This window comes from Dromiciops gliroides, chromosome 5 (assembly GCF_019393635.1).
Source record: "Dromiciops gliroides isolate mDroGli1 chromosome 5, mDroGli1.pri, whole genome shotgun sequence".
NCBI classification, from domain to species: domain Eukaryota; kingdom Metazoa; phylum Chordata; class Mammalia; order Microbiotheria; family Microbiotheriidae; genus Dromiciops; species Dromiciops gliroides.
The window spans coordinates 149,100,200-149,122,157 of record NC_057865.1 but is presented as its reverse complement, the minus strand read 5'-3'; the positions used below and the strand labels follow the sequence as shown (position 1 = coordinate 149,122,157).

The 21,958-nt window shown below is 38.1% G+C and overlaps 1 protein-coding gene across 1 annotated transcript in view; it reads right to left on the bottom strand.

Annotated features, from left to right (window-relative positions):
• The window catches only part of FBXL13 (F-box and leucine rich repeat protein 13), a 212,442-nt gene that overhangs the window by 66,290 nt on the left and 124,194 nt on the right, over positions 1 to 21,958 (bottom strand). Inside the window, exons 7-11 of the mRNA XM_043967586.1 lie at positions 20,527 to 20,625; positions 15,728 to 15,845; positions 15,475 to 15,637; positions 11,366 to 11,485; positions 7,752 to 7,878 (exon numbers count right to left, since the gene is read on the bottom strand). Coding sequence (XP_043823521.1) covers positions 7,752 to 7,878; positions 11,366 to 11,485; positions 15,475 to 15,637; positions 15,728 to 15,845; positions 20,527 to 20,625 — 627 coding nt within the window. The remainder of the gene's footprint in view (positions 1 to 7,751; positions 7,879 to 11,365; positions 11,486 to 15,474; positions 15,638 to 15,727; positions 15,846 to 20,526; positions 20,626 to 21,958) is intronic.

Genomic DNA, 21,958 nt, shown 5'->3' with positions numbered 1-21,958 from the left:
CTCGTGGGTTGGTGTGGCTGGCCACCCTCTTTACCATGGCATCTGAGCATTTCTCCAAATCTGAGTCTAAATCAAGAAAGAAACACAGCCCAGAAGGGCAAAAAGGGTCATCTGAGGCTCTAATCTGCCTAGATAGCATAGGATTCACAGATTTAGACCAAAAGGCAGAGGAGATATTCAATAAATAGAATGAGAGGAGCCAAATAGTCAAAAATAAAGAGGAGGGATTGTGAGAAATGGGTAATTGCCTCCTCTCAATGTGAATATAACAGTCAGTCATACTTCCCTGACCTGTTTGTAGGACAAAGGTCTCAGATCCCCTCCTCCCCCTCAGGTTAGCAAGGTCACATGGTTCAAGGAGCCCTGGTCTCAATTAGGTCCTCTCCAGAGTTCTGTCCATATAAGGAAGTATAAGGTCCACTCCCAAGTTATGCCCATACAATGAAGAGGGGTGGGAATACTGTATTCTGATTAGCTAGTTTTTGCATGTAGATTGTAACCCCGACCAGTGATGAAAAAGGGGAAGGTCCATTCGTGTTAGGGACTAGGGTATAAAAGAGGGCCTGCGGGCCCCCTTTTTGGGGCACCCACTAGCTGCACACTAGGGTGCCTCCTTCTCATGAGAAGAAAATAAAGCCTTTGTCACCTCAAAAAAACCCCAAAAAACCAATGCATTGTCTCATTTTCCCCATATCCCCTACAACATTTGTCATTTCCCTCTGCTGTCCTATTATCCAATCCAATAGGTATGAGGTAGTAACCCAGAATTGTTTTGACTTGCATCTTTCTAATCAAGAGTGAGTTACAAGGCATTTTTTTCATATGACTATAGTTTTGATTATTTCATCTGAAAACTGTTCATATATTTTGATCATTTATCAATTGGGGAATGGTTCTTATTTCAACAAATTTGACTCAGTTCTCTATAAGTTTGAGAAGTGAGGCCTTTATCAGACCAACTTGCTTCAAAAATTTTTCACAGTTACTATTGTTAACTGTATTTCTCAAGGAGCTTATATTTTAATGGGATATTACAACATTCACACATGTAACCCATGCCCCATGGCACCTCAAACTCTGGGTTTACATGGATCAGGCCTGATCTTGTGGGCTGACCCAAATGATCATCCTCTCTTTGGCTTGTGTTGCCTCATAGTTCACTCTGGGAGAATCACCAAAGTTGACCTGTATCTAGTGCCCAACAGGTGTGGGTAAAATAGTTCTTTCTCTAGAGGTTATAATAGTAGTATCTGACATAGGACTTTCTTTACTTCATCCTATAGAAAATGTAAAAGATTCAAAGAAGCCCATAAGTAATGTAGAAAATAAAGGGAATCCAAATAATCAAATAAACAATCAATACAATCCTCTCCCTCCCCCCGCCTCTCTCCAGTAAGCCTCATTTTTCCAGAATCCTTTACAGTACCCCCTACATTCATGTGCCATTCGGTGGTTTGAGTTTCTCTTCCTCCAAGGGGCACACACTGGGTGGATGTTAGGTAGGTAATCTTCCCATCGGACCTGTACTTTGTGAATAATCTGTAGAATACGGGAGAATCAAGTCCAGGGTGTGTTTGGTTTTTGTTTTCTCTTCTATGGCATAGTTTAGTCCCTTTCTGCGTTCCCTTCTTAAGGGAGAATAGGGGTAAGGGAAGATGGGCAATTCTAGTTTCCCTTCAAGAAACATGATACTCAGGAAGTCCTCCTTTTCCCTGTAGTAACTTGGTATTTGCACGACCATTCTAAAGTTAGTGCTGCCCCAGAAATCACCATTCTCTGGTTAGAAACTTATATTCTGGGATTATATTGCCTAGGAAATCACCCTTCTTTGCCTAGAAAGTTAGTTTCCAGGAAACTGAAACCTGAGGTTTCTTACAAGGCAACCCGTGAATCTTATATTGCTAAGAATATATAGCCTTGGGCAGCTAGGTGGCGCAGTGGATAAAGCAGTAGCCTTGGATTCAGGAGGACTTGAGTTCAAATCCAGCCTCAGACACTTAACACTTACTAGCTGTGTGACCCTGGGCAAGTCCCTTAACCCTCATTGCCCTGGAAAAAAAAAAAAAAAGAATATATAGCCTCTCGAGTCATGTGGACAAGCACATGCAGCTCTTCATGTAGTCATTACCTTCTCTTTGGTTCTACTGAAAGGCTCTAGTGAAGTGGGAAAAACCTCCCGCCTGTATGCACCCATCTGCTCTCAAAATCTCTATTAGAAGAAAGGCAGAAGGGAAAGGGTGAAAAAGATTCCATCTTTGATGAAGATTCCTTTTTTTGTCCAACAGAGAGATAAGAATCCATTCTCTCAAGATTCTAAGCCAACCAATTCATCTTGCAAGAAGCTCCAATTCCTGAAACCCATCCTCCAAGAGGTGCCAAGTGGGATGTCCATACTCTCTTTAAGGAAATGGAATTGAAAGATCTAAACAAAGTTTCACCTCCCTATGAATTCAAATTGGCCAGGGAATTAACTCCCCCGATCAGAGCTTTACAACCCATACAAGAACCCACACAAAAGTTAGTTTCTCTGTATCCTTAACAAACTGATTATTGAACTCAAAAAATCAATTCCCTACACACAAATAAGTAAATATAATTTAATATGAGGAGGGAAAGAGAGTATTAACAACTAGGGGCAATAAAAAAAGGCTTCCCATAGGAAATGGCACCTGAGGTGGACCTTGAAGGAAAGAGTCTAAGAAGCATACGACCCCTCCCAGATTCCTGGGTTCAAAAATGGGGCACTGAGAGCAGTTACATAGAATGAGAAAGGAAAAAAAATTGTTTTCTTATTCCATATTTAGTATTACCATTGACATCCTATAGAATTATAGAATAGATATTATATAGTCTTTGGTGACAATTCAATCTAAAACATCTGTAAGGTCACCATACTTGAACTAGAGTAATCCTTGAACTTTACTGAACCTTTACTATAATTATGTTAATTTAATAACTCCCATAAAACAAAATTAAAAGCTTTATTTTTTATTTAATGTTATTTAATTCACCAACAGCATGTGAAGGAAGCAAAATGTAGTCATTACCTTCTCTAATTACTTTAACCATTTGCAATCACATGTATTATTACTGTCCTTTGTTTTTGCAGAAACTGCTGACGATATAAATTTTACAATTAGTTACCCATCTGTGTGATATATTACCCATTCCTGGAATTGCTGCTAACAAGGATTATGACTAGATTCATTAAATATGGCCAATAATAACAGTTTTTATTGCCAGTTCAAAAAATTACAGTTCTACTTGATGGTAGATTTCAGTATTATTCATCTTGCTTTGGGGAAGGGGAAAAACTGACACAAAAACATTGTATCAGCAAAATAATTTTTATGTCAGCAAGTATTATGCCACTGAGATATTAGTAGAGAGAAGATAAGTGTTATCTTAATGGTTACTGAAGCAGGAGAACAAAATAAAATAATAATTGAGAATAAAAGAATGTAACTCCCATACTAATTGCTTTATTTTGAGAGATTTTACTTCTATTATAAGAAGATCCTTCTTATTAGCAAGAAAGTAGGAGTGCCTGAGTCATGAGGACAAAAACAGGCAATAGACTCAAGGACTATACCAGTCTCTTTCCTATCTGAGGCTATGTATAGGCAGCAGATAAAATGAAGGAAAAGATTAACTTCTGGGCTGTTTTCTTTCTTTCTTTCTTTTTTTTTAAGTGAGGCAATTGGGGTTAAGTGACTTGCTCAGGGTCACACAGCTAGTAAGTGTCAAGTGTCTGAGGATGGATTTGAACTCAGGTCATCCTGAATCCAGGACCAGTGCTCTATCCACTGTGCCACCTAGCTGCCCTTGGGCTGGTTTTTTAAGACAGCTTGTTCAGGTTTTTTTTAGCTTAATTAATTTTTTAAAAATATAAACATTTTTATTTATAGTTTTGAGTTCCAAATTTTATCCTTCCTTCACTCCATACCCTCCCCTCTCCCTGAGGTGGTAAGCCATCAAATATGAGTTATACATATGCAATTATATAAAAAACTACCATATTAGTCATTTTGCACAAGAAAACTTGAATAAAAGAAAAAATGAAAAAAACTGAAAAATAGCATGCTTCAGTCTATTCAGTCAATATCAGTTCTTTCTTTGGAGGTGGATAGTATGTTTCATCATTAGTCCTTTGGGATTGTCTTAGATCATTGTATTGCTGAGAATAGTTAAGTCAAGCTTAATTAAAATTTAATGATGTCATTTTCAAGTACACAAAGGTAAGAATTTTTTTTTTTGGTGAGTCAATTGGGGTTAAGTGACTTGCCTAGAGTCACACAGCTAGTAAGTGTTAAGTGTCTGAGGCCGAATTTGAACTCAGGTCCTCCTGAATCCAGGGCCGGTGCTCTATCCACTGCACCACCTAGCTGCCCCACAAAGGTAAGAAGTTTAAATAATTGATTTTAAATAGCCCTTCAAAGTAATCCAGCTGAATTAATAAGGTATCAAATATTCTGTTATCTTTATCTATAATAAAATATATTTTTAAGTTGACTTCCTACATATTTGTTATATTATTTGCATAGTTATCATAATTGTGCACAACTTATACATGTTAATTTCTTTCTTTTTTTTTCCAGGGCAGTGGGGGTTAAGTGACTTGCCCAGGGTTATACAGCTAGTGTCAAGTATCTGAGTCCGTATTTGAACTCAGGTCCTCCTGAATCCAGGGCTGGTGCTTTATCCACTGCGCCACCTAGCTGCCCCCTATATATGTTAATTTTATACTCATATATTATAAACAATATCAAATCTCAAAAGTCTAAATAATGAATCCAATACTGTACAATTATATACAAAATAACAAGAGGGTAATTTCCATTATGAGGTTTCTTTTATTATAAATAATGAAAAAAAATTCCTTTTAAAGACAGCATATGCAAATCATTCACTGAACAAAGATGCACATACTCTGATTATAACACATGTATTGCAATTTGTATTATTAGAAAAAACTCCCGAGGGGCAGCTAGGTGGCGCAGTGGATAAAGCACCGGCCCTGGATTCAGGTGTACCTGAGTTCAAATCCAGCCTCAGACACTTGACACTTACTGGCTGTGTGATCCTGGACAAGTCACTTAACCCCCATTGCCTTGCCCTCCCCCCCAAAAACAAAAAACAAAAAAAAACCCTCCTGAATTGAAGAGATCAAAGATCCATCTGAGTATTTGAGTATTAACACTTCATTCATCTGACATTACTGGGGAATAAAGTGTTTCAAATAAATGAACTTTGTAGATAACTTAAGCTTTCTCTTTTAAACACTTTTTTTAGTGTGTTGAGAGCAAAAAAAACTAAACATTTTTGGTTTTGAAAATATACTAAAATATTTTCTTGCTATATGAATGGATCCATGCTGAAAACAAACTTTTTCTTGTGGATTTCATATCTTCATTATGAATATCAGTTAATGAACTGTGATATAAGACAGCAATGCCCTGCCAGACTACTGAGGTCTGTAGTGGCCCCTCCCACAAAGGGTCTCAGATTTCTGCACACTTACCTGTTTTCTGGTTTTGTACTGCTGTGGTTGTTTCCCCTTTCCTGGTGTCATTTCACATTGTTCTCAGCATTTCTGTCAAGATCTGTCCTTATTTTCCACCTATGTCCTTCCTTTCTATAAATGGCAGCCAATCCCCCTGCTTCTATTTTGGCATTGGCCTGACATTCAAAGTCTTCTTGGTGCTAATACCGCCTATTTGTTCTCTAGCCTCCCTTTTCCTGTCAGTCTACATCCTACTGGTATCCATGATCTTTTAGTTCTTCTTTGACGTCCGTTCTCCACTCTTTTCTGTCCTCAAATGCCATATGTGATCTGACTCTAGTTTAAGATGGCCCATTCTAATGCCACTGTGGAGCTCAGTCTCTTAGGAGAGATCAATAGTGAACCCATTTTTTAAAATCTTGCTGGTAGAACAGCACAGTGCTAGCAATAGTTTCAGGAGTAGATTTCTCTTTGTATCCCTATATTTCTCAGCACTGTACTCATGTGTCTTGTGTTTCAGGCTATATGAGTACAGCTAAGAGCATGGTGATGGCATAAGGTTAGTAACAGATCTGTCTTCTTTCAGTTCTGCCTGTGTCAAAGTTTGCACAACCCTGGCTGACTGGGAATTAGGGAGCCTGTACAATTCTCTTCCAATACAGTTAATCTCGAGGGGCCCACTAGACATTTTCTAACTTGCCTACAAAGCCTTGTTATAGAAACTAATGGGGAGGGAGGAGTTCCATTTAAGGTTTCTCTATTCATTCTGGCAGGAGGTAGGATACAGGTAGAGTGACAGGGTAGGACCCATAGTTATAGAAGGAAGTAGGGGAAGGGAAAGGAGACATTCTGACTCAGAATTCTTTTTAACTTTTTCTACTCTGAAGAATAGAGTTCCAACACAGGTATCAGAGTGTTCAGGATTTCCCTTTCTTTAATAGGTTTACTTTTATATTGGGCAATAAAGAGTATCATATTCTAGAACAAAACTTTAAAATTAAATAGAGTCTAAGGTAGTTTTAGAAAACACTGATTCTATGTAGAAACACACCCCAAAATTAAAAGCCTTGGGATGTTAATTGAAGGATATTGTATTAGGTGCAAATCAGTATTTCCCATTAACCCTAAAAAGAAAGGCCCCATTATGATCCACACTGAACCTCAGTTTCCTACAATATGAGGAATACTTATTAACTACCGATATCAAAAGATGGGTGGTAATAGACAAGACACTATTTCATCATTAAACCATACAAAAGTCCCTCTCAAGGAAGAGATATTTATGCCCCAAAAGAATTGCTGGATGGAAGAGCAGAATTAATGTTCTTTGGACTTTTCCTATAACAGTGTTTTTTTGGCATTTTAAAAAAGTATTTTATTATTTTCTGGTTACATATAAGGATAGTTTTCAACATTTGCTTTCACAGGATTTTTAGTTCCAATTTTTTCTCCCACCCTCCCTCTCTCCTCCCCAAGACAGAAAGCAGTCTGATATAGGTTGTATATGTACAATCACATTAAACATATTTCTACATTAGTCATCTTGTGAAAGAATCATCAGAGCACAAGGGAAAAACCTCAAAAAAGAAGGTAAAAAACAGTCCCAAAGTAGAAACAATATGGTTCAATCTGCATTCATAATTCACAATTCTTTTTTCTGGATGTTGAGAACATTTTCTATCATGAGTTCTTTGAAATGGTTTTGGATCATTGATTGCACTGCTGAGAAGAGCCAAGTCTATCACCATTGCCTAGAACAGTCTTGCATGAGATAACTTACGGGGGAAGAAAGGAGACAGGAAAACCTTGTGATATGAGAGATCTTATTCTAGGGAGATGTAAGTATGAATGATATAAACCTTGCAGTCTGGAGGATTGTGGACTCAAACTTTACAAGTCAGTTCATTATTCTATAACAAACACATCATCTGTCCATTCACAATTTTGTTCTTAAGAATCATGTCTGAACACAGTAGTGCAACTCCAATTCATTAGAAAGTTTTTGGAGAATTTTGTAGCATTTTGTTACCTCGAAGAAATAACTACTGATTAATATAAATTCATGTTCCAATAATCCAGAAACAAAATTACTAAACTTGTCTTTTTAACTCAAATTCTTAGAGCAAATAAATGCCTATTTTTAAAAGTTTTCTAAAAAGCAACAGATTATGAGTGGAATATAGAACATAGAAAAATAATTTTAGAAAACCAAGTTCAGTTTTTAGCAAAGTTTTTTTTTTCTTTTTACCTCATCAGTGATGGCTGTTACAGAAAGATCAATTGAAATCAAGTTGGGAAGCTTTGTAATGAATTCAATCCCACAATCAGTCAACTGTGTACAACTACGTAAATTCAAGTAGGTAAGACTACGACACCTAAAAAAAAAAATACACACATTTCCAATAAATTTTGGCTTTTCATTGCACTGTTACGAGTAGATTTTTTTTCCTTTTTGAGTTTGGCAAAAATGGAAGAGTTTTAATTAAATTATTTTTAAATTTCTGAATGAAGAAATATTGTACAAAACAAAATTATGTAAAACTTAGAAATTTAAAATTGGGAGAGGGTTTTTTTATATTTTATCTTCATTTTCATACTTTGTCATCTCTTCCCATAAGAAAAAACCCACCAGAATGTGTAAATCAGGAATTATTAAGTAAAGGGGATATAGTTGTGTGCCCTAAACAGCAAAGGCACGGGACAACCAGCACCTGCCAATTATATCCCAAGTATATTTGGAAAGCATTGGGACTTTCTCATATGGCTGGTGGTAAAAACTTGTCTCTGGGTATGTAAAGGAAGGAGGGTGAATGGAGAACTTCTATTAGTGTTGAATTTCAGTTTATAGAACAATAGCATGATTGAGAAAGAGAGGGAAAACAGTAGCCCCTGGAGCTTGGAAGCCCCAGACTTTTATGGAAGATATGCAGTAAGAATAGTGATTCTGTGATGGAGGAAAGAGAGGAAGTGAAAGAGGGAGTGAGCTGAGACCCATAAGCAGAGGAATAGATTTTAGCATCATTAAGGCTGGGGTTCTGCAGGCCAGCTGGTGTTCAGGGTCTCAGTACAACAAGTGCATGTAGCAGGTGATTGGTTGTGTTTTGGATCCTAGTGATTGGATCCCAAACAGTGATACCAGGATTGAAGCCCCAGGATGAGAGAGTCCACTTAGATTTTATATATGAATGACAAGCATCTGAGCTCCTGTGTTCTCCACAAAGGAATAAAAGAATGTGCCTAAAGGGAGTAAGAAATCTAGGGAAGGAAGGAATGAGATCAGTCTGATTGTATGGGAGAAGTCCCTAATGCCATGTATGATGTCTAGTGAACTCCAAGGATGTATATTAAGATGTTTGCCAGGGGCGGCTAGGTGGCGCAGTGGATAAAGCACCGGCCCTGGATTCAGGAGTACCTGAGTTCAAATCCGGTCTCAGACACTTAACACTTACTAGCTGTGTGACCCTGGGCAAGTCACTTAACCCCCATTGCCCCGCAAAAAAAAAAAAAAAAAAAAAAAAGATGTTTGCCAGACTATCACTAGAAAATTGCTGTTTTTGTTTATTTTAGCTGATTTTACATTGCTAATTTTAGCAATAATAACCCACATATATAGTACAGCTAGTTCAGATTTTCAAAGAATTGTCCCCCGTGAATCCATCAGGTGGGTCATGCAAGCTAATGGAAGCCTTCCCTGGCACCCTCACCCCAAGCTCCCACCTGGTTCTCCAGGAGCAGGCAGCCACATGTCTGGTGAGGAGATGAGAGAGAAGGACCCCATTCCCATTGTATATTCTCTGCTCACTTCTTGTGGAAAATGTGGGATCCCTAGGCAGGGCCAAAAGGAAGCCCATTCACCCAAGTATTACTTTTACAGATAAGTGCATTCAGGCTCAAAAATGCTGTAATATAGTGGCATGGCCAGTACACATCAGAGCTGGGATTCTAATACAGATACTATAACTTTCCAACATAAATCTTCTTACAATTGAGGGCTCATGAATTTTGAGCACGCAAGTTTTGGAAAGGACCAGAGGAAAAAGGCCAGAGGAAATATTTCAATCTTCAACAAATTTTTCTCATAGAGGCAGCTATGGCACAATGGATAGAGCACTGGACTTATAATCAGGAACACCTGAGTTCAAATCTGTCCTCAGATACTGACCAGTTGTGTGATCTCAGGCAAGTCACTTAAGCTCTGTTGGCCTCATTTTTCTCAATTGTAAAATGGAAATGATAATGGCACCTCCCTCCCAGGGCAGATGTGAGGATCAAATGATATAATATTTATAAAAAAGCACTTAGCACGGGGCCTGGCACACAGTAAGCACTATATAATCACATATTCCCTTCCCATCGTAGGAGCAAATGTTTTTTTAGTGTCATATAGATCAATACTAGGTTATGGGATCATAGGTTTTAGAACTGGAAGGGGCCTTAGAAATAGATCATCTTCTTCCCATCTTTTCTCTTACCAGATGAGAGAACTGAGAACCAGAGAGGTTGGGATTTGTCCCGGGTCACAAAGGAAGTAAACGGCAGAAATGGAATCCAAATCCAAGACAGGAAACAAAGTGCTTTACGTGATCATTAATTTTGGTAATATATGTGCTGGCCTCTAGGAACTACCTTCTAAGGTCCACAAGTTTTTGGCAACATACTTAGGACATTTTATTGGAAAGAAAAATACATCCTCCCACACATTCTGCATGTCTGAACCATGTATAATTCATTGTAAGGAAATGAATATATTGCTCAGCTGGATTTGACTCAGCTCCCACACATACCAACTAAGTGGCTTTAGGAAGGTCATTCAAGCAGTCTCAGCTGCAGTTTCCTTGCCTTTTTTGGTGTGTCACCTTCTCCATTTCAGTTCAACAAAACCGTTACGAAGCATATAGATACAAGATCCCTGGCTGTAGTTAAGCTGTCCAGAGACTGTGAAATTGGGATGATGATATTTGAACAATTAATTCACATGGCTGCTGGGAAGAAAATGCTTTGTGAACTGCAATATAACTGCAAGATGATACTGGTGGTGACAATGATGCTCACACCAATTTTTAAAGTTTGAAGTACAGGATCAAGCTGACAATGGATGTATTCCTAGACAGTACAAGTAACAATAGTTATGGGACAACTAGGTGGTGTGGTGGATAGAGGAACACTCATCCTTCTGAGTTCAAATATGGACTCAGACACTTCCTAGCTGTGTGACCCTAGGCAAATCACTTAACCCTGTTTGTCTTTGTTCCTCATCTGTCAAATGAACTAGGGAAGGAAATGGCAAACCACTCCAACTATCTTTCCCAAGAAAACCTTGAATGGGGTCACAAAGAGTCAGACGCAACTTAAACAATCCAATAACAATAAACAATGGTGATAACTATTAGTCGATGTTTTAGTAACTGTTAAATTTCTGATCACCACTGCTGCAATTCAAAAAGTCTTCTTGCCAATTAAGGGTTTTGATAAGGCATCCAGGGCAATACTTCAATTCCATGCCAACCATACTTGTATTTATGGTGGATTTGTGACTATGCCAACTATATACATAGGTGAAAGGGACAGAGTATGTATAGTTTAAGTAAAGATTTTGCCCTCAAAACGTAGTGAAGTGGCCCTTGTTTGTAGGTATTCTTTCTTTCCAATATGTTGCTTCATATTAAACTTTTCTTTTTAATACCTGAGCTCTATATAGATGTACAGCTTAACCTCTATGACTACTTTTAACTTAAATTTCAACAAGGGCTGGCTTCCTTTTGGTGTCTACTCATTGTCTCCAAATCATAGAAAATAACAAGTTATTATCGTACATTTCATTAGTGATGAATTAATGCAGAACACTATAGTCCTTTGCCATACCTTTCTCCCATTTGTGCAAGAGCAAGATCACTTATTTGGGCACAGTTAGTTAAATTCAGTTCTCTAAGTTTTGAGCTTGAAGGTCCACTAAGGAAGCTCCTTAGGCCAGCATCACCAATTCTGAAAGGATGAAAAAAAATTGCTTTACATATGCTATATGAATTGAATTAAAATATGAATTTGAATTAAAATACTAGGTAGTTAATACTTTATTAATTATTAGAGGCAAGATGGTACAATGGGACAAGCACTAGCTCCAAAGTCAGAAGACATGGGTTCACATAGCACCTCTGCTATGTGCTATAATTTATTTTGAAATGCTTGAGTTCTAGTGGGTGGGAGGTGGGAATAGAGGAGGAAGAGAAATTGGAACAATTTTTTTAAAATTAATGTTAAAATTTGTTTTTACATATATTTTGGAAAATAAAATTCTATTCAAAATAAAAAAATTAAAAAAAAAATTTTGAGCAAGTCATTTACCTCCCTTGGGTCTCCTCACCTATAAGATGAGGGGAACATATCAGAAAGCTTCTAAGGTCTTTCTAGTCTATGATCCTACAAGACATCAAGGAATCATGATTTTGTTGGTGTAGGAACTCCCTCCATTGATACAGAATGCAACCCTTTCACACATCACTAGAAAATCTTTGAGTTATTATTTGTCACCAGATGGCCAACATTCTGATAAAGTGCCTTTCTGAGTTTGGCTAGGCAGATTAGAAAAAAGATCTATGTCTATGCTATATTCAAAGCCTTTTTATTTTCACTCCCTTTTCAATGCATTCATGTGCATTCATTGGCTATCTATCATGCCTGCTATACTCTCCATCCTTTCATCTGCCTCCTAATTCCCCTGGCTTCCTTCAAGTCTCAGTTAAAAATCTCACTTTTTGCAAGAGATCTTTCCCAATTCCCCCTTGATGCTAGTGAATTCCCTCTGATATTACTCCCAACTTACTCTGTTTAGAGCTTATAGGTACATAGTTGTTTGCATAATGTTTCTTGTACTTCACTTGGGTACCCAGGGTCATCACCATGCCATAGAAAAGCATTGGAAGAGCTCTTTCCTCAACTTTCTAAGACCAAATTTCATCGAATAACCAGTGACTTTTGTAGAAAAACCATTAGTAGTACTGGCACTGATGCATTAACAACAACATTTTAAAAAATAAGTACAACCCCAGTCCTAAAGCCCATTGGTATGGTACTCTCTCCTCATTGGTGGAGATGAATGCCTTGCCTTGTATGAGGCTGCTGAAAGAAAAACTGGGTAGATATGACAGAGGCTGGCAGTCTCCATCATGTCCTCCCCTTAGCTTACTACTCTAGAGACTTCTTGGAACTTCACCTTGGATGAAATCTGGGAGTTTCTCTCTCAGCTGAGCTGAGTTACCTTGGTCCCAGTGGGAGAGTTCCTTCCCTCTGTATTGTCTAGTATATGTTCTCCTATGTATACTTCCTCTTATTTGTTTTGCTCTGATATGGATAAAAGAGTTTCTTGGCTAAGTGTTACGTGTTCATTGTGGTTTTGGGTGGGAAAGAGATCAAGACCTGGATAAAGAGCTTGAGGTTCCCCTCTTCCCCAATAATGAACAACAACCAGAATTTACCTTGAACTTTTTCATATCTCCTAGACCCTAGCTTCTTAAATTGAGTCACAACTCCATATGGGGCCACATAATTGAATGTGGGGGTTGTGAAAAATTTGGCAACAATAGAAGGTTATGTATACCTATTTTATGTACCTATATGCTAGGGGTCATATAAAAATTTCTCTGGTGAAAAGGGGTCACGAGGGAAAAAGTTTAAGAAGCCCTATCCTAGACTAACAATATATAAGAGAGCAGAGAGATATAATTCTAGCCTCATCCCTGCCCCCTTTTCTGAATAGAACAGAGTGACCTCCAGCCCCAACTTCATTCTTTCTCTTCCAGAAGAAATTAATGTCTCTCAGGGAAAGATGAGGGAAGAAAGAGGCTAGAGACATCTATCCTGTCTCCCTTCAAGTCATATATTAATACCCCCCATACTATAAGTGACAGGGAGCCCTTGCTACACATGGGGTTTCACCACATAAGCATTTCTAAGTTCCTACAATACAAACATGACTACTATTCCTCCTGCTTTCACAAAACCATCTTAAAAGTCAGATAAAATAAGCACAGAAAGGCACTAAAAGGAACTCTGTGTTACCAAATACCAGATGAGTTAAAGGCAGGCTGTTTTGTTTCTTTGTCTCATCTAGAGTCATTTCCAATCATTACAATCAATCAACTAGCCTTTATATGCCAGACACTGAGCACAAGAATGAGAAATAGAAAAGGGAAAAGAGATGAGAAGTTGGTATTTTATGCCCCACTTGCAATTTCTGCTCTTCCCAATTATACTTGCTGTCATTTGTTTATTTGTAGGACAAAATTATTGCTAGAAAAAAGTAAAATGCGGCAGGGTCCCCAATCTACAAAAATACAACTTAGAGAGAAGTTGGTCATAAAAATGGGCATTAGAGGAGTCAAAACCTGAAGCTCTGTCCTCATTCTCCATTGAGGCAACTATTCTTTATGCCCTCTTTTAAAAGGTCTGGGAAATGATTGATGCAGAGGTGCCTCCTCTCAAGTAAAATATAGAAGTTTTGGAGAGGTTTCTTTTTTATGCTGATATAGAAGTGTAGTGAATTAACAAGTTATCGTTTCATGAGATACACCCTTCTCTCTCAGCTGAGCTGAGTTACCTTGGTCCCAGTGGGACATACACCTTTATCTCTGCTGAGGGATTCACTACTAATGAGTTTCACTACTGCTGCATCTCAAAGAGCATTTTCTCATTAAACAATGGTCTATAAATCATGATTAAATGTACTTGAGGCAAAACTATTAGTACCACACTTCAACCATGTCATGGGTAAAATAGTTGTTTGCTAGCCTGGGGCCCTAACTGCCATTTCTATGGGAAAATGCACTGAGTTCCAGTCAATTCACAGATAAACTTTGGACTACAAACTGTTTGTTGGGTGGACACTCTGCTTATTACAATCCTATGCTCTTTTCAATCTTCCAGTGAAATCATATATATTTTTAAAATGAGAACACCAAGTTTAGGAGAGTAGTCTAATTGTTCTCTCTACTTTTTACCACTTCATCTATTTCCTGTAAGTATGCTAATGTCCTTATTAAATGAAAAGGAAAAAAAATCTGCAAGATGGAAAAAAAAACTTCCTTATTTGCTTGTGTAATTGTTTCTACTCACTGCCAAAATGGCAACCCTAGGTAGAGTTGAATTATGAAGTAAAAAACACAACAAACTAATACATGTATTTGAAAATAAAGGGTGTCCCAAAAGTCATAGAGGAGTTTTAAGCTTTAATAACTTAGCTCTGGGACACCTATGTAGTGGCCTTTTCCCAAGTCTTCCTCTATGTGATAAAACTTTGGGCTCTTCACATATCCTTTTCATAGACTCTAAATAAATCATCTAGGGATATTGTGTGAAAATTATTTGAAAATTTAAAATTTTAGTTTAAAGTTCTTTGCAATATCAACAGTGGTATAAACTAAAATTTGATGAGATGAGTCAGCTTCAGAGAAGGATGAGATAGTAGATCTAGAGTGACAAGGGACTTCAGAAGCCATCTTTTCTAACCCTTCGCCCTGAAAGAGCAAAGAACTCAAACTCACAGAGAGAAAAGTCATAATGGGCACCTGAATCTTGGTTCTCTAATTGTGGGGCCAGTGCTTTTCTTCCCCACTCTTTTACACTGCCTCCTCCCCACTCTACGCCTGTCCCAGGAGGCTTTCTAAAATGGAATTCAGAAGACACACACAAATTACTGGAATGAGGAGAAAGGGAAAAGTGTCTAAAGAGAACAATAAAACGATTGACTTATAAACAGGATGATATAGTCCTTCTTATAAGAAGTCCAAAATGTTTCATTCAACTCTCCAAGATGATGAGTTTATCAACAGGAAAACTGAATTATTAATATGCTATGTATCTCAAAACTACTTAGGTTCAGTGGACCACTCCAATGCTTTTGCTTTAAACATTTAACCACAACTTAATGGATTAAATACTTTTGTTAAAATGGTTGGTTCATTGAAAAATCAGATTACCTTATACAATTGGTTAAATTCAATACAACAAGATTCTTCAAATTAGCAATTGACTTAAGGCTGGCATCAGTAATCCTCTCACAGTCAGTCATGTAAATATGATTAAGATCTTCATAACATTTATCCATAAGTTTGAAAGTTAAGTCAGTGATCCGATTATTCCCTGTTAAAATATAGATCCCAAAGGCATCACATTTACCTTCAATACTCAAAGTCAATAATAGTGATAAAATAATTTAACATTGAAACTGACCTTCAACTCGAACCTTGCTAAGGGAGCAGTCAGTAAGATATTTAAAAGCAGTGTCAGAGAGATGTGGTGAACCAATGAATACTACAGATGTAATGTTTTTGCACCTTTCCACTAAAACCTTTAAGAAGAGAGAGGGGAGGGGGGAAAGATGATTAGAACAAACTACAGAGTCTAGAACAAATAGAAGCCTTTCATATATTTAGACTAGGAAAGGGACCTTGGAGGGCATATCAAAGTCTAACCCACTCATTTTAAAGATGGGGAAACTACAGCCCATAGGACTGATGTGACTTGCCCAAGGTCACACACAGGAAGTCAGCTGGGATTCAAATCCAGGTCCTCTGACTGAAAAAAAAAAAGTTGTCTATTTCAACTTTTAACAATTGCTCTTCCATAATATCAATGATAAGAAATTTCAGGGCAAAAATGAACTATTCAAGAAATATACTTAACTGATAAATTTTTCAAAGGAGGCTAGTGAACTGTTATAATAACTTAAAACAGCTGTATTTCTGAGATGCTAATGAAGTGAAAATTCAACTTTTAACAGTTTCTCTTGTAAGTACAAAAGCAATAGTCTCTTGGGTTAATCCATTCTAAACTAAGAAGTTCTTTGAGAATTATAGCAGGAAAATGTCCTTCCCTCTCCCCACCCCAATCTATAAGTAAACAGAAAAAGCAAAGTGAAGGGTGAGTTTGCTACAAAACCCAATATTTTCTCTTTCATGTTGTCTTGGTCAAATTTTTACTTTAACCCAGATTTCACAATAAATAAAAATCCCAAAGTGAATGTTTGTTTAATTAAAACATACATGTATTGGTTTAAAAATGCAAAATATATGAACTTCTTCTTTGGCAAAGCTTAAATAACTAGTATTGATGACAGCTATATTACTACTCAATGGCAAAAATACAATGGTTGAATTGGAAATGGATAATCTCTAAAAATTAATAGCTTTACTTAAATAACTAAATTAAAGTCTTAATTTTCAGGTAAAGCTAAAAAATTCACTCAGACATTGATTGCTAAAACATATCAGTGTTAAAGATTAGATAATGTCAAATGAGTTTTCTTGACTAGTGATTTAAATCAAATCCACTTTAGCTTGTTCACTGGTTACAGCCTTCAAATATTTTTACCATTTTTTAATAACATAGGTCACATTTTCTAATAAAATTTACCAATGTCAGAGGAAAGAACATCAAGTACCATTCAAATGTTAACATACTTATAATTGAATGGCTGGGTGGAAAAAAAAACTGACTTAAGAAGTCATGTCGTAAGTGTATAAAAAGTCATGAGAAAAGGGAACACCGAAGAAGACTGACCCATTCAGCGGGTACTGTCACCTAATCTTGAACACTGGCATGCTCCAAACTACTTTTACTCACTAAAACTTTGTGTCTGGATTACACCATAAAACAAAAGTCGCTGGAGAGCAACAGAAAAATTTCACAGGAGATTCAAGGACACAAAGAAATTCAATGTTCACAAGGATGTGTATAAACCTCTGTGTGTGTGTATATGCATATGGGGAGCTCTTTTTTCCCACCATTTGCACTAGCAAAAGGTTGACTGTACCAACAAACTCATCAAAACTTGCACAACTAGCTCTGAAGAAGGCGTAGTCAGTCAACATGCATTTTTAAGTGCCTACTATGTTCCATTGCTGTGCTAAGTGTTGAAGATACAAAGAAAGGCAGAAACATGGTCTCTGCCCTTAGAGAGTTCACATTAGAATAAGGGAGGCAGCACACAAAAAACTGTACACATCACCTAACTGGAAAGTAATCTCATGAGGAGGAGGAAATGTGAGATTTCACTGGTGCAAGGAACTCCCAGTTGAGGTCACTCCACAGATATAGAAGTGGCACCTTTTCTGCACCTTATGGGCTTAGAGAATTGACCAGAACTAAAACACCACAGATAATGTTACTTTGTGGTTTCTAAGTCAATATGTGGCTGTCGAGAATCTGTTTCTATTTGAGTTTGGCACCACTGAGGGATTAAGTCCTTCCATTAACAAATAGGCAGAAATCAATAGTAAGGTCAAATCAGTGGCATGAGAGTGTGTTGTATGTGGCGAATTTCAAGTTTAGTCCAATTTTGCCTTCTACCCAGTAGCTGCTATATCGTACTTTAAGGATTGCAAAGCGATTTACAAATATTATGTCATTTGGTCCTCATGATAACCCTAGGGGTTCGGTGCTATTATTATTCCCATTTTTCAGGGGAAGAGACAGGCTGAGAAAGGATAAGTGACTTGCCCAAGGTCACACCCCAGTAAGTATTTAAGGCAGCATACAAACTTGGGTCTTCCTGACTATAAGTCCTACACCTAATCCATTATGCTACCTAGCTGCCTACATAGTTAACATCTGTAAAAAATTAACACTTTTTCTAACCTTTCCAGTCTTACACTTTACTCCCTTCCATATACTCTGCAACCCAGATACATATCCTCCTGTCTGTTCTTTGGATACAATTCCCCATCTCCCAGTTCTGGGAATTTTTTACTGGCTGTCTTCCATGCCTGTAATTCTCTTCCTTGTCATCTCTGTCTCCCGGCTTCCCAGACTTCTTTCACGTACTAGCTAAAATGTCACTTTCTACAAGAAGCCTTTCCCAATTTCCCATAATGTCAGTGCTTCCTCTCTGATTTCCCCCCATTTGTCTTCTATGCATTTTATTTGTAGATAGTTGCTTGTTTGTGGTCTTCCCTATTAGACTGTGAGCTACTTGAGAATAAGGAATGAGGGAGGCAAACCCTAGCCTCTTGCTCCTCACCCCTGGGCAGTTCTGTCCACTCCCCATTTTAAATGGGGAACTCCCCATTTAAACTCCTCACAATTACCATCATGATAGAGAAAAACAAGCCACCACATCTGGCAGTATATTCACTATTCTGTCTTTATTGTCTCTGACCTCTTTGCTATGATGGGCAAGAGATATCCTTCAAGTAGAGGAATGAGAAGCTAAAGGATATTTCTAGGGGCAGCGTTGGTCCACTCCTCTCCAAAGAGTCAGTCAAGTCACCCAGCCTAGTCATGTGCTCCAGACTGGAATAGATCATCATAACAAGAAAGCCACCACAAGGCAAATGTCACGCCTCAACCATCAGGCCAAAATATCACCCCATTTTTATACCAGGCCCACAGCTGTGTCTTCACCATGCTTCAAATGGTTATCCTAATCCTGACAGATTGGCAATGACTCTGCCATTACTCATTCTGAAATATCAGGCAGGCCAGGGCTAAACCGTGAATACACCGAAAAAACTATGCCACAGCCACAGCCTTTCCCTTAACTTGCCCTGCCTGAGGACCAAAGTAACTGCTGTGCCTTTCACATCCATGGGGCCTCAACCCCATGTTGATTCCTAGTAGCCCTGAGAACTTGCCCAGAGTTTTTCACAGCCTTGTAAATTCTAGCAGAGCATTCCCTCCACCAGTAACCCATTTTCTGATCACTGAGCTATGATTCTGCCATTCACAGAACTCAAGGCCCCAACTATACGTTTAACCTCAATATCTTCTGACTTCTAGGCCAGAGACGCACCTGTGCCAGTAAAACCTGTACCAACTCCTACCCCCAGTTAACCGGTTAAAGTCTTGCAAAGGCCCATGTGCAAGGCCAAATCTGTAACCAGCTGGAACCGGGCCACAGCTGCAGTATCACCCTGACTACTGGTTCAGAGCTACAGCCTGAAGAATATCGGCTATGGACCATGGGATCAAGCCTCAAGACTGGAAAACGAGTTCTGACCTTCACCCTAATGCAACAGATTCACCATCCGGATGCCTGATCACCAGCATGATTCCCAGACTGCACCTTCATCACACCCCAGTCAGCACCAGGGCCTCAACTACATGTTCTCCTTGACCCAAATACAGGTTGGCAGCCTCAGCTGTGAAAGACCAGGCCAGGACAGCCGTTCCACCATCACTAGGCTTCAAATTCTTGGCCAAAAGAATAGATTTATTCTTCACCAATCTTGAGACACTGGGTCAAAGAAAGCCCTTTCTGAACCCTTCATGTGCCCTGACCACATAGCATATACTTGTAAGGAACTGTTGGTAAGGCCAAGGACGCTTCTGGGATGTCACAAAGATAAAAGCCAAACCAAATCTGCACTCAATCCTGACTTCCAGGACAAAGACCCTCTCAACAACAGTCAAAAAACAAAATCAAACAAAAAAGCCATACTTAAACTGCCTTCCTAAGCACAAACCAGAGCTAATACTGAGGGCCATTGCCAACACACTGTGACTTGGCAAAAAGCCACACAACAGAGCTGGCAGCGGGCTCTAAAAGCCAGATACTTTAATTATCAGGCTGAAGAAAAAAACTTGTCTCAATAGTACTGGCAAAAAAATTTTTATGAAAGGCAGAGAGCACTATATATGTATCTTTAAAAACTTTGTATTATTTCTTTATAATCTCAGGCTTTAAAACACATATACACATTTGCTGTTATATCTGAAATCATAAAAACACACAGGCAGCTAAGTGGCCCAGCACACAGAATGCCGGAGTACTTGAAGTATGACACCAACTGCCTCAGACACCAACTAGCTGTGTAACCCCAGGCAAATCATATCACCTCTCTGTGTTTCAGGTTTTTTAAGTATAAAATGGGAATAAAAATGGTACCTACTTTCCAGGGTTGTTGTGAGGATTGAATGAGATAACACAAAACCCTTGGTGAACCTTAAAATGTCATATAAATACCAGCTATCACCATCATATATTATCCCAGATTCTGATTCTAAAGACTATTTGCTTTTTAGCAACCTACTTTTATACAACTATCCGTCAGAGTTGGCATATCGTTGATAACCAAGTGCTTCACTCCAGTGCAGCTGCTTGCAATATCCCTGAATCCCTGAACTGAAATCTAAATTAAAAAAAAAAAGATGTTGATTTTATTGAGTGAACACATTAACATAGCATTTAATGAAACTTTAAGATAGCAGCAAAAAAGAGTAACTTGGGTGGGCCCAATAAATGAAGGTTGGACTTTAAAAAACGTAGTTCCAAGTGGGAGATATAGAAAAGGGTTCATAAAAATCCTGGGGAAACAAATGTTGAAAACTATCCTTATATGTAACTGGAAAATAATAAAATACTTTAAAAAAAAAAAGAAAAGGGTTCATCACATTTGTTTCCTTTCCTTAAAAAATGTCACCCTGTCCTCAAAAAATATGGATATAATCAGATCTTGATTATCTGCATATGGAAAGCAGTGGATTTCTCTGTATGCATACCTGCATGCATACATAATACACACATGCATACAAAGATCTTCCCAAAGTTTTAAATGGAACCAAAACTTTTGGGACACCCTGAATTATATTTTGCCTTTGTGTGTGCATGTGCACGTGTGTGTGTTAAGTAGATAGGATTTTGATAGGCTTTCATGATATTAATGTTATCATGTCAAAATGCAGAATAAAAAAAATCAAAATATCATCAAGGCAATCATTCATTCATTGAACAGCTTTGTTAAGTACCAACCCAGTCCCACAACACCTACCTGAATTAAATTGTTATTTTGAAATTATTATACCCTTTTTTTTTTTTTGCAGGGCAATGGGGGTTAAGTGACTTGCCCAGGGTCACACAGCTTGTAAGTGTCAAGTGTCTGAGGCCGGATTTGAACTCAGGTACTCCTGAATCCAGGGCCGGTGCTTTATCCACTGCGCCACCTAGCCGCCCCTATTATGCCCTTTTTATATGAAAAAAGCAAACCCAATGACTGACCATGGCCATAGTAAGATTTATGTATCATTTTTTTACTTCTGAAGAATCAATTGCTACTTCATTTTCTCAAACATTTCATGTCATCTCTATCCCAAGAATGATATTTTAAGTCAAATTGCAAATTCTCTTTTACTGGGAACTTGGGTTAAGGCATTTCTAACTTTGGTTGAGTACTTGGCCACTGGACTGAAATTAAAAAAAAAAAAAAAAGATGCTCCCAAGTACAGAGAGGTTAAGTAAATGTCTTGTCAAATGTCTTGTTAGTAAGTGTCAGAAGTGGGGTTCAAACCCAGGTTTCTCCTGAATCCAAATATGGCGATCTTTCCATTATACCACACTTGCCTCCCCATATGGAATGATAAAAGCGCGATTAATGAAACTTCAGGTGTTGAGCGTCCAACTCCAACAATAGGAAACCAAGATCATTCCCTTTCCAGAGGCAATTCACTCAACAAATGGAGATCACT